The following is a 12,418-nucleotide window of genomic DNA, read 5'->3' as shown; positions in this document are numbered from 1 at the left end:
ACCTCAAAAAAGCTTTGTACATCTGGTCCCAAATGCTGATTTTGCGAACCGATCTATTAGTCCATAGGTTGGTTAGCAAAATCACATTGGATTTAAAAAAAGTCGATGCTCAACTTGCAACCACTTTTTTCTAAACCAATTTTCAGACAGTTGGGCCTTAATCTGCCTGTCTGCCCTGCCAAGTGGTGCCAATCCAGTCCTGGGTCCTTGAAAGGTGACTTCTGTTGTACAGAACCAACAGAATCGACGCAGTGATGACTTTGCACCAATCGGAAGCGACCCATTGCCCTTTGACTACTACATCCTGGTGTGCCATGGCCACAGACATTACATGAGGTGTAAGTAAGTCAGCCCTACTGCATGCCTTGCCCCCAGGCAGGGTGCACTGTACCACATGTGTGGTCATATCTGTGCCAAGCTACCAGAGGGTGAGCACAGGTTATCTTTTAGTGTGCATCTAGCCTAACCTGACTAGGATTGTCGTCCCTACTTGAACAGGATGCATACCTCTGCCAACTAGAGACGCCATTTCTAACAAGTACCTTTATGTCTGTTGGGTTCTATGCATGGCTGTATGTCTGCCTGCGTGTTTGTGTCCTTGGGTGAGTGCTCGCCTCCTTTTCTGGAGGTTTGGGTGCCTAACATAGTGCAAATTTACAAAGTCTCCCACAACTTCAAACATTTATTTTTAAACTTTATGAGCTTTACAAAGTGCAACTCTTATGTTTTTTAAAAAGTGCTATTTTAACATCCCTTTGCTGCAGCTGGAAACCGTTCTTGCTGCTAAGGTCTGCTGGTAGACAGGTGTCACATATCACCAATCCACCTATCAACCAAAAGTCCCAGTCCTTCCTGCCCTGCCCCTCGCAGCATCTGCCCCCTGCTTTGCACTGTAGAGGACTCTTTGCAGAGCACCGCTCACCATGATGCCCATATCCCTGCAACATTGCTCATATCTACAATAGGTGGGAGGTGCATGCTCCCGGTATGGTTCTCTGCTGCATGATATCTTGCTTACTGACATCTTGGAGCATGACATTTACTGCTGAGTGGTCAGACACTGGAAGCTTTGATATTGTAACCTGAGCGCATAGAGTTGAACATATATTGGACACAATTCACAAAACTTACAGTATCAATCCATTGACTCTTTTTTTCTTAACCCAATTAATACACTTCCCAAAGAAATCTAATGCTGCAAATGAATATTCTTAATGTATGACTTCTTTGTTGAGGCATTTTGTATACAGATCATTATACTTTCAAGGGAGCTAGGTGACAGAAGAATTTCACCTATAAAATCCTTCTGAAACACACTGTTTGGGTGTAAACTAACTAGTTTATGAGGTCTTTAGTGACTCCATGATGAGGTAAAGACACAAGGGCAATCTTTGTTGGTCTCATTACAGCAATTTTGAGCTGCCTGAAAAGACTTACGAGTGCAACACAAGCTATGCAGCAAATAAGACACGCGCAACACTCAAAAGCATCGAATACACCGAGGAGATTTGGAAAAGCCCTTTTCATCCACTGGCTTGTTTCGGTAATAATTTTTAATAGTGCAAACAGTGTTTGGGGAAAAGAAATTCTTTACGTTTACAGAAACCCTCTCCCTCCTCCCATGATGATGCGGCACTCTTTCCCAACAGAGTGCTCCTTACCACCCATTCATGAAGTGGAGCTAGTGTCCTCCTCTTGCGCCTTACTGCTGTTGCTATGTTTTGAGATATGAATTTGAAGCTGCTCACCTCTTGCTCCATGCCATCTAACGTGCACACAACATTAAATAGTTGCACAATGCTAGACTGCTCCTTCTCAGTGAATGCACGAAGAAGTGCATCAGGTCCAAGCCGTAGTCTCTTCGGCAGTTGCAGAGCCTGCTCCACCTCGGAGCAAATTCTACTGAATGTATTTGTAAATGGTATGTCCTTTACTGTAAAAGATGTTGGCGGTGTTACTCATTTCTTGGGGGGGAGTTTTATATAGCGTGAACTAGATCCAAAGGTTTCAGATTGCTTTACATGAGCACCACCTGCGTTACAGATGGGCACAATAATTTTTTTTAGGCACGGGGAGATTAAGTGATTTGCCCAGAATCACTGGCTGTTGAGCGTCCCTGCCAAAACTCAAACCCGTTTCCCAGGCATTGGGGTCGGCCGCTCTAGCCATTAGGCTACATTCTCTCCCCTTAACCCATAGTTTTAGTGAGGAGTTTGTTTCCTTAAATTTGTATATGTGCGTGTATAAATTTACATGTTTTGAAAATCCGCAGTTTTCATGGACATTTTGTGAAATGCAGATCTCTATGACACCGCAAATAGTCTTTTTCTTCCTAAAGCGACAACTTGATAAAACATGAAACTCTACTCACAGATCGTCATGTGATCTAGAATGGTGAGTGGGCAGGACTAGCTCAGTGACCGTCAAGACCATGATGTACAAAACTTGCTCTCCCACTTTATATCATAAGCCTGCACTTCTTCATCCCAACACTCTCAATAACACTTGTTAGCTTCAGTATCTGTCCCATAAATCAACGACAGGTCTGGAGTGTGCAGTAGCAGGCTAGTCATAGCTAATCATAGCTACACAGTGGTGTCTCAAAATAAAGTGTCTCCTGGCAGTACTAACACACGAACACTAAGGTATTTCACAGATGCCTTCACATTGTTACATTTCTCTTTCTTGTCCTCCAGCCCTTCCTCTCATTGTAACTTTGCTGAGTGTGAGACCGAGCCCTTACCATGACAATGACATCTGTTGACCTCCAGACAACAGTCAGTAGTGGGATTATTTTAACTCATGGAGGGTTCTTTGCTGGCCTACAACATGGCCTATTGTAATCAATGCAGACTAAGAATGCACCTTGTGCACCCCACCTCCGTTACATGATTAGATGACGTTCTTCTTCATTTCAGTTCCCTGCTCCTGATTTGATGGTTTTCCTCTCTTTTCTCGTGTTTGTCCTGCCCAAGAAGCATTTCAGTCTCACAGTAGTTTGATTGGATGAGTTGTACACGTCCTCTGCTGATGTCATAACCTGCAGCAGTGTGTGACACTATTTTGTCCTTCTCTGTGTGGCTCCCTCTGAGTTTTTCTGCCTGCTCCTCTCCCCTCCCTTGAGCTCCCATACTTTTTAAAATGTATTAGCCTCACAGCCTCCTCAAACTGTCACTTTTGCTAACCACTGTATTGGCGGGCAGCCATCTATAAATGGATTTGAATCCATTCTAAGATGGCCATCTTTGTGTGCACATGCATTTGCAATGGCTGTATTTGAATTATTTTTCTTCGGAAAAACAAATACCTGTTTTGAGTCTGGCGTCATCATGTTTAGGCTGTTGGTAGATATATTCAGAGTGATACTCATCCCTGCAAACTGAAGGTTGCTCTTCCCCAAAATGCTCGAGAGAATTTTGCTTGGCGGCTGTAAAATTAAATAATATTATTTTAGCATTCCCGAAACACCTTTGGAAAGAAATCATCACTTTTAACATTACATAATAAGGGCATGCAGGTCATAATGATGCAACACTTTCAATAAAGAAGTTGATTATAGATGGCACATGCTTTCAAAGTGCCCTCGGTCTCTGAAGGGTATCTTGGTGTTTGATTATTGATTCAATTCCAAAGCAAACTTTGAAACTTGAGTAAATATTTCAACATGTTGCAAGAAATGTATGCATGACATAAATTATCAGAAAAAAAGAGTTGCCACCGATGGGAAGGCAACACTTCTTAATTATGACAAAATACATGAAGCAATATTTGCTAAGGAAGAGAACCGTCCTGGAGAGATATCTGCTGAGGACGTGGTTGTAGGATTTTGAGGAAAAGCTTCGGCCCCCTACTGATAGCTTACCACTTTGCTAATAACTACCTGGGTGTGCGCTCAGACTCAGCCTATAGTGCTACTGTGAACAAGATTCCTTTGAGTTTTCCTCTCTCAGTTATGTTCCTGTTTGCAGAAGGCTCTGCTTCTCCACCTCAGCCAGTTAGAAAAGGTGCCAATAATCTAGGGGAGATGAAGGGGTGGGTGGATTGTTTAGTGTATGTGGCTTCCAACTAGACAGCACGGTCTGCTGCTTGCCTGAAGTGTTTCATCACTGGTGCTGGACTCCTGCCAAACCCCTACTAGTACACTGCGTCCAAAGGCGCCACATTATCCCCTCCTCCGTGGTAGCAGCAACATCATTACAGTGCCCCAAGGAAGTAGAAGCCGCCGGGTACAGCCTCTCCAGGTGTCCTCCTCTGTGGATGCGGGAAGGAGCAAAGGCTTCCCTCAACCTTAGTGGGACTGCATTCAAATACACAAAAGCTGTTGGTGTGCACACGGAAAGATGCGCTTGCTTGCCCTCTGATCCTTCGATATCTTCCAGGAAGGAGTAGAGGAAGGCCATTCCAACTCGTCAACTTCACAGTACCCAATCAGAATTTAGCATTCTGATAATGGACACATGCCTGTTTCAAAGCAGAACTACTCCCTTTGGTTGTAGTTAGAGAACTTCGCACACGTGTGTGCAATTGGGATTTCAGACAATAGTCCTCCTTTATTCTCTTTAGATTTGCAAAAAGTAAACGATATACCTCACTCTAACTTGAGCAAGACCCTTGAAATATATTCATCTGGTGTTGTCTCAACAATGGAAAGTCCAGGAGGCATGAACAGGGCAATATGAGTTTATGATACATAAACTGTACACTGCATGAACACAACCAGAAACAATCTGCAACATGACATCCTGTATCAAACATTAGTGCCTCCATACAGCAACAGAAATCAGTCTGTCCATTTAACAGTCTAATCTCAACACTCACACAGTTCACAAAAACAGTGGAAAGTCTGTACCCACAGTTACTCCTAATCAAGCATGCATATTCAGGGAGCTGGAAATGCACACCCATTTTTTCTTTTCAATAGGGTAGGTTTGAGCATTCTGTCATTAGGTTAGTGCAGCAATGAAGGTGGCACATTAGAAATGTAAGAACATAATACTTTCAAATTGGCAGCAAGTAGGGATAACAAAAAAGTGCTCCAAAAAGGTGGGCGTTTGGAAATCAAAATGATTCAGAACCACAAGAACCTACTGAAAAGCTACCGAAGAGTTTCATGGCACTCATTGATGTTTTCCAGCTCAAAGAGGCATAACCTAAAAGGAACGCCAGCTTTCCATGTGTCTTTAGCCCAGTAGTGGTTTTCACTACTGGTGAGGCAGCATGATTATTAGTATGTGAAACAATGTGTGCATAGGTCTGTTTGGGGTACCACAATGAGATCAAAAAGCAGAAAAACAGGCAATTGTATTCTTCCACCAGAAGCCTTGTCGTGTTTAACAGGGCCAGGCATGGCTAAGTGATCCCATTCAGGGTTTTCCTCTGCTTTCTGGGACTTGGAGTCTTGATTACCCCATTATAAAATTAGAACTAAAAGTGCAGGGGTTGGATAGACAAACCCTGGACTAGAGCCGCTAGCCAAGTGTGGGCCTGGGAAAATTGGCAGCTATGAACCAATGGTGTTATCTGGCAGCCTTATACTAGAAATTGAGTCTGAACTTTTATGCACACCTTGTACGGCTACCAGGTCATTGGAACACGACTTTTCCTCTACTTTTATTTTACAAATCGTTATTTCAAGTACATAAGTCGAATTGAACTTATTGAAATTATAAACCCAGAACTGGAGTATTTGTAAATTGAATAATCAAGACCAGAATATAGCTCACCCAAATATACAGACTCTTAAAAATCCAGACGTAGGTGCTACTTCCACAACCTTTCGTGCACCTCTACTAATATGTCCACTGGCCTCATTTCATAATAAAAAAACTGTCAGACAGTTTTGTGGGTTTTTTTCTGGCAGAATCCTTGTTTTTCAGCCAGCAGTACTGGGGGAATAGACATTAGGCCTAATCGTTAATGGGCACAGTGATCCACTAAGTGCTGTGGACTGTGCCCCTCACAAAACAAGGAAGGAGCACACTGCCTTGCATACCCCCAAACCATTCACTCAGATGCATTGTGGTAAATGCACGTCATAACAATCACTTTAGTTGAAAGTCTTTAGTATTCACCATTGTAGCACAGCCAGTGCTCTGTATCTCTAGATGTGTTTCAGGATATTTGCACTTCTTGAGTAGAGAGTGAGAGAGCGCAATTTGAATGAAAAGTATATCTGTACCATATTTACAAGCCTATAACGCAAACGTAGAACTTGTAATGTGAAGTTAGCACTTGTAGCGTAAAGTTAGCCGATGTAACCAATGTAATAGGAAATATACTTGTATTTACACTAGAATACATTAGTATTAGAAAGGCCCGTATATATAGGTTGGGCTAATATAGAAATGTGTAGAAATGCTTAAGAACAGTAGAACGTGCTAAATAGAGAATGTACGTATGAAATTATTAAACAGAGAAAGCGGCGAAATGTAAAGTGAAGAAATGTGCAGACTATATAGCACTGTGTAAGAAACGAGAGCATAACGTTGTATTTTATGTAACATGGATTCAAGTATAATCAATGATTTGCTAATTTGATTATATATATATATGTGTGTTAAAAGTCATACTGTGTAGAAGAGTTTGTAGGAATGTTAGAATAGTGTGGTCATGTGTGATTTTAACCTAACTGACCAAGGGTTCGCAAGAGTGTAGTTCACTGTATGTAATTTAGTGGGCTCACAGGAATAGGGGATAGCTTTGATCTGAACGTGCGAGCCAAGAGTCAAAGGTCTTGTTAAATTTAAAATGACAATGCTGGACGAGGTTTATGGCCTATTGAGATAAGAGACGCTTGGAATTTGGGGTCTTGTTTCTAAGTGACTGTTCGCAGGACCAAAGGAGGTTACAATCACAAATGTAATGAATAGAGTTCTGTTGAGGTGATAGACTTTGGACTGAAAGTGTCAACTGAAATGTCATGAGGTTACCAGCACGAAGATGAAGTTGGCGCCTAAGAAGCAAGGTCAACTTAACGGACGACGCAAAGAGACGAAGCTATGGAAAGAACCAGAATGAGATCATGTGAAATGTGTACGTGGTGGGCGTCAAAGGGGCGTTCCACCTATACTGTGATTGTGTATTTAGGGACAGCACCCAGGGGAGAGTTTAGCTCAGAGCAGATGGCCTGAAGACAAAGCAAGAGAGCAGAGGGAAGAGAGCAGTAGGCCGAGGACCCTTAGAGAGCGGATGGGTAGGCAGAAAGGGTACTGCTTCTCGACATAGGTTACCATCAGAGACTAAGAAAGTTTGACTTCTTTTGGAAGTCAAACTGCTGACACCTTTTTAGGGAAAAAGGACTTGCTAGTAGGGATGTCATCTAGCATAGAGTAGGGACAGATTTAACTTGTTTATTCTTTTTGTAGATGACGCAACGGATCCACTTTGTGTCTATGCTTTTCAATTTGCTGATTCTGGAATTGATTTTAATTGTATTCTTTTGTAGACTAAGATTCTTTAGGGAATTTATGTTCCTTTTAGTTCCTGTATACTTGTTGAATCTTATCTTGAGAGGATTGTATATGCAGTTGATTCTGATTTTATATTAAACTTTTAAACTTTATCAGTCGTAAGTGGTTCTTCAGAGTTGCGTCAGTCTATGGGGTTGATTTAACTTATGCGGGGTTTGCCTTTTACTCAATGACAGATAATAATCGATCCAAAATTAAATGAATGAGATAGGTATCTAAGTGATCAGAAAAAGGTATCAAAATCTCATTCCCCGCAGTTGGTAGCAGAGAAAGATGGTTTTCTTCTTGAGGAAGGCAACCTAGGTCAGGTCTAGATTACCCCAAGGCCCCTAGTCATCGACGACCAGAAGAAGAATCCCTGCCGAAGAAGGTGCTGACGGTGCGAGAGAAAAGCAGCAGAGTCGGTCGAGAGTGAGTATAAGGGTCATGCGTTGCCAGATTGCGGTGTTTTTTGTTGTACCTGTGTTGTAATGTCAAGCGGAGTTGAATGCCTGTAGTGTGATTGAGGGAAGGTTGTGAGCGCGCGCAACCGGATAAAATCTTAAGTCCAGAGAAGGGCTTAAGTGGTTCGGGTGTATCGAACACCCAGAGTAATTGTCTACCATTGTAAAGGGGGTCATGAGGTACCATTGATCGCCCGCGGGACCGATGATAGGGGGAGTGTAAGAGTGAGTGTATGAGTAACGGACGCTGGTCGTACGTTTACTGTGTGTAAGTAACCTATCAGTTAAGGCGAGCGTCTGAAGTGAGAGGAAGACGTCTCGTCAGTTGAGGTGACAATTACAGTTAGACTGTGGACGTACAGTCAAGAAAAGTGATCGCTTGGTCGGAAGTAGTCATTTTTCGGTGTATGAATGAGACGCATGCAAGACCGCGAGGCAAGTTAAGAAAGAAGGGGAACTGCTGCAGAGGGGACGAGTGACGTCAGCGTAGAGCCCCGCTGGGATTGGCCGGTCAGCGTAGAACCGCGCTGGGATAGGCTGGTTAGCGAGAGCCGCGCAGGGATTGGTGGTTTGTCATCGTGACGTAAATAAGGAAGAGTAATTAAGGAAAATCGTAGATTCTTGAAAATGAAGTGTTTTAAACGTTTAAGGGCGATCTTTAAGAGAGATAGAGGAAACTTGTATGCAGGGGAAGAAGCCCCACCGGAAGGCACACCAGCTTATTATATGGCTGTGAATGTAGGGTTACACTCAATACTATGGATCTCCAAGTGGAGTAAGCTAACAGAAGGAAATGAGGAACTGACGTTCCCGAGATACGGGACGTTTAGGGTAGAAGCATTGAACCAACTGAAAGCGGTAATGCTCGCAACAAGACCTCTACCGAGGCCAACACAGTTCGAAGCCCTTAATGCATGGTTCAGGGCGGCACATGATAAGAGCTTGAATAGGCGCCAAGAAAGAGTGAGACGATCAGTAAAAGCAGTGCAGGATGCTAAATGGGACGATGAAGCTAAAAAGTGGAGGGTGCAAAAGATAGAAGCAGACAAACTGTACCCAATGCTTGAGGCTACGGGAGAAAAGAAACCTCTAGAAGAAGATGAGGATAGCGAGCCGGATGAGGATCTGATAGAGAGGCTATTATTAGATAGACCACCTCCGTACAACAGAGAAGCCGAAAGTCCCGAACTACAACAAGGGGACGGGGCTAGGTGGGGGGAATATAAACCGCTCCCCACATCAGAGTGGGACCCCAAGAAAGGTGAGGAAATACCTCAATCTAGTCCCGTACAGAGAGTAGTAGGAAGATTCGTGGTCCAGAAGGTGCCAGAAACGGAGCATGCAAGGTCGTATCAACTGCCCGATGCTCTACAAGTACCTGTTACCATAGGTCCTATAGTGTCAATCTGCAACCCGGAGGGAGCCCAGCAGGAGGAACAGGCACGGTGGGACAGGGAAAGGACAGAGATGGAAAGTAGGAACAATACGATCAATACCCAAAGGCAGTTGCTAGGACCAAGGAGTCGGAGTACCCCATTGGATCCAGTAACGGATCCCTGGATAGAGCAGGGGGGTCAGAGAGGACATATGGACCTGAGGGGACCGAAACCGAAATCCTTTAGGGAATTAAGGGAGTACTTGAAAGAATGGGATGCTGCCGTAGAAACTCAGAATAAAAGAATAGAAACAGAAACAGAATGGAGAGATCAGGATAACAGGATCCTCTCTCACTGCGGAGCTGGTGAAAGCAGCCCGGAGTGGGAGGGAGGGAGTCAAGGAAGCAAAGGAGATACTTGCCATACCACCAGTGGCAGTAGACAAATGTGTGAAGACAAGAGTACAGGGTGTGGGGGAGTGCCTCGCCTCATCCTTAGTGAGGGAGAACGAAAGACGCAGGAGTACCGAGATAGTTTCAGGTGCACTCACCATGCCCCGGGCGAAAATGTGCGACATTGGAATCACGAGAGTATAGGGAGTCGCGAAGGGTCTCGCCATGCATCCGGTGATCATGGACGAGATCGCGGAAACATGGAGGGCCGTGAAGGATCTTATCGTTTACTGAGCGACACCAGACAGCAAGGGAGTTGCAGTGATATAGAACAGAACGGAGGATCCTATCTCGCATCTAAAGAGACGGAATCGAAAAGACAGGATGCAGTGATGGGGAATAGATCATTGTTCCACCATACCCCAAGGGAAGATGGGAAAGCTTGGGACCTAGAGAGGTGGGAACAAAGAGAAGCAAGAAGGACGCCTCATAACTCACCTGTACCTAGACGTAGGACTCGTAGTGGGGGTGAGAGGGATGTAAAGGAACCACCTAGGAGTGAGGTACTGAGAGCTGAGATAAAAGCGAAACGGCTCGATGTAATGAGTTTAAAATCAGATTTGGATGAAATAATAGACGGCACATTGCCAATGGAAAGGATAGAGCTGTACCAACCGGATGAAATACTGTTTATGTCTAAGGACGTTACTCGGAAAGCGAGGTCAGTTCATGAAAAATTATCTGAGTTGGCAAACAGGTATATGATAGACTTATCACGAACTAAAGCTTTACAGGGTAACCATAGGCTAAATTGCACGGATCAGGATCTAGATGAGCGTAGGACGATTGGGCTGAAAATACACATAAAGGAACTGATCCTGAGTATCAGATTGTGGAGGAATTTGGATAAATGGGAGGAAAGATGGTCCAAGAGGGGATCCGTCAGAAGGAGTACACTTACGAGGTCCCCGGATGGAGAGCTAATGCGAATGGAAGCTTTCCCTTTGCGAGAAATCGCAAACGGAAGCTACGTGCATGTGCCCTGGAGTAGGGGGGATTTAGCGGCATTTACTAATTCCTTTCCAAAGCTAAGGGAGAATCCCGTCGAGTGGTACAAACAGGTAGAGAGGTTCGTGAAGATCTCTAAGGTGCTGTGGGTCGACTTGAACACCCTGTTTGACATTGTAGTACCCGGAGATTTGTGGACGGCATGCAAGCTTAATGTCGAATGGCCCATTTGTGAACCCGAGAGGGATCCCCGGACGAATGGGCCATCAGAGAGAGTAATGGAAAAGTACGAGAGGGTAATGGCATGGTTGAAAGAGAAAGTGCCGTTGCAGGACATAGACTGGGTTAAGATAGATCGAACAACTCAGGAACCTAAAGAAACCGTTCACGAGTTCTATGAGAGATTGCTGAAAGCGTTCAAACAGTACAGTGGATTGGACGTGATGGATCCCAAAGACATAGGACAGTTTGTGTCGAAGTTTGTCCTGGGATTGAGACCAGACATAAGCTTAATGATTCAACAGCATTTGATCTGTTGGCAAAACAAACCTTTAGATGAGATTCTGAGGTATGCGAGGTACTGTAGTGATTAAAAATAGATACGAAAGCAAAGAAACTTAAGGAGAAGCTGATGTTGGTGCAGATGCAGTCAGCTGGAAAGGGTGGACAGCGCCAACAGGGAACAGGAACCCTAGGAAAGAAACAGAATAATCAAAGCAGAGATGAGGAGGAAAGACCGAGACCGAGGATAGATATCGCGACATTGAAAAAGACAACGAGGTGCCATCAGTGTAACGAGGTAGGACATTGGAGACGCGAGTGTCCTTATAATGTCGAGACGGGGGAATTAGAACAGGAGGAGGATGAGGTTCAGAATAGCCTGGTAAAGGGAACAGCATTCCCGAAGGGAAAGTTTGTCAAAGGGGGGACTCAGACTCCTCGAGCCCAGTTCCCTCAACCGCCTCGCATTGCAAATGGAGGAAAAACCTATAGACAACTGCCACTGTTCGTAGGAGGAGAAGAATGCTACTACGTTGATCCCCTTACAGGGCAACGAGTGAATAGGGAAGAAGATTGTACCCTAGGAGCAGCCCTGGAGGTAGATCAGAGAGGACCATACGTGGAAGCTGAAGTAGCTGGATGTCCCACGACCTTTTTGGTGGATACGGGGGCCACTCGATCCACTTTGAGATCGGCGGTAGTCCCAGGTCTGCCAATGTCGGGAGAGACGATTCAGGTGGTAGGAGTCGCAAATAGGAGAATGACGAATCCTCTGACAGAACCAGTGTCAGTGAAGATAGGAAATTACAGTGATGAACATCAGTTTGTGATTTGTGATTCTAGCCCTGTGTGTCTGCTAGGAAGAGATCTGTTGTGTAAACTAAACTGCACAATATATTGCACACCTGAAGGAGTAGAAGTGCAGACTAACGATGATGATGCCGACTTTAAGGTTGTAAACTCGCAGGGATGCGTGGAACTATACCCTACCTTAACGGTGGAGGAGCTTCCACAGGATTTGAAGGAGACTGTGTCAGCTGAGGTGTGGGATTTTACTGGAGAAGAAATAGGACTGATCAAAGGAGTAGAACCGGTAAAGATCATGGTAAAGCCCAATGCCGAGTACCCAAGAACACCACAATATAAGTTGACACCGGAGACGATTGCAGGAATAAAGCCTGTGATCGAATCCATGATTAAACAGGGAATACTGAAAGAGATTGTGGGAA

At 44.4% G+C, this 12,418-nt stretch overlaps 1 protein-coding gene across 1 annotated transcript in view; it reads right to left on the bottom strand.

The window, feature by feature from the left end:
* SHC3 (SHC adaptor protein 3) overlaps window positions 1–12,418 on the bottom strand; it is a 437,106-nt gene that overhangs the window by 111,549 nt on the left and 313,139 nt on the right. The window contains exon 4 of the mRNA XM_086961141.1: window positions 3,308–3,427. Coding sequence (XP_086817267.1) covers window positions 3,308–3,427 — 120 coding nt within the window. The remainder of the gene's footprint in view (window positions 1–3,307; window positions 3,428–12,418) is intronic.

Source organism: Lissotriton vulgaris, chromosome 3_1 (assembly GCF_964263255.1).
Source record: "Lissotriton vulgaris chromosome 3_1, aLisVul1.2, whole genome shotgun sequence".
Taxonomy (NCBI): Eukaryota; Metazoa; Chordata; class Amphibia; order Caudata; family Salamandridae; genus Lissotriton; species Lissotriton vulgaris.
This window is presented reverse-complemented; position numbering and strand designations above follow the sequence as displayed.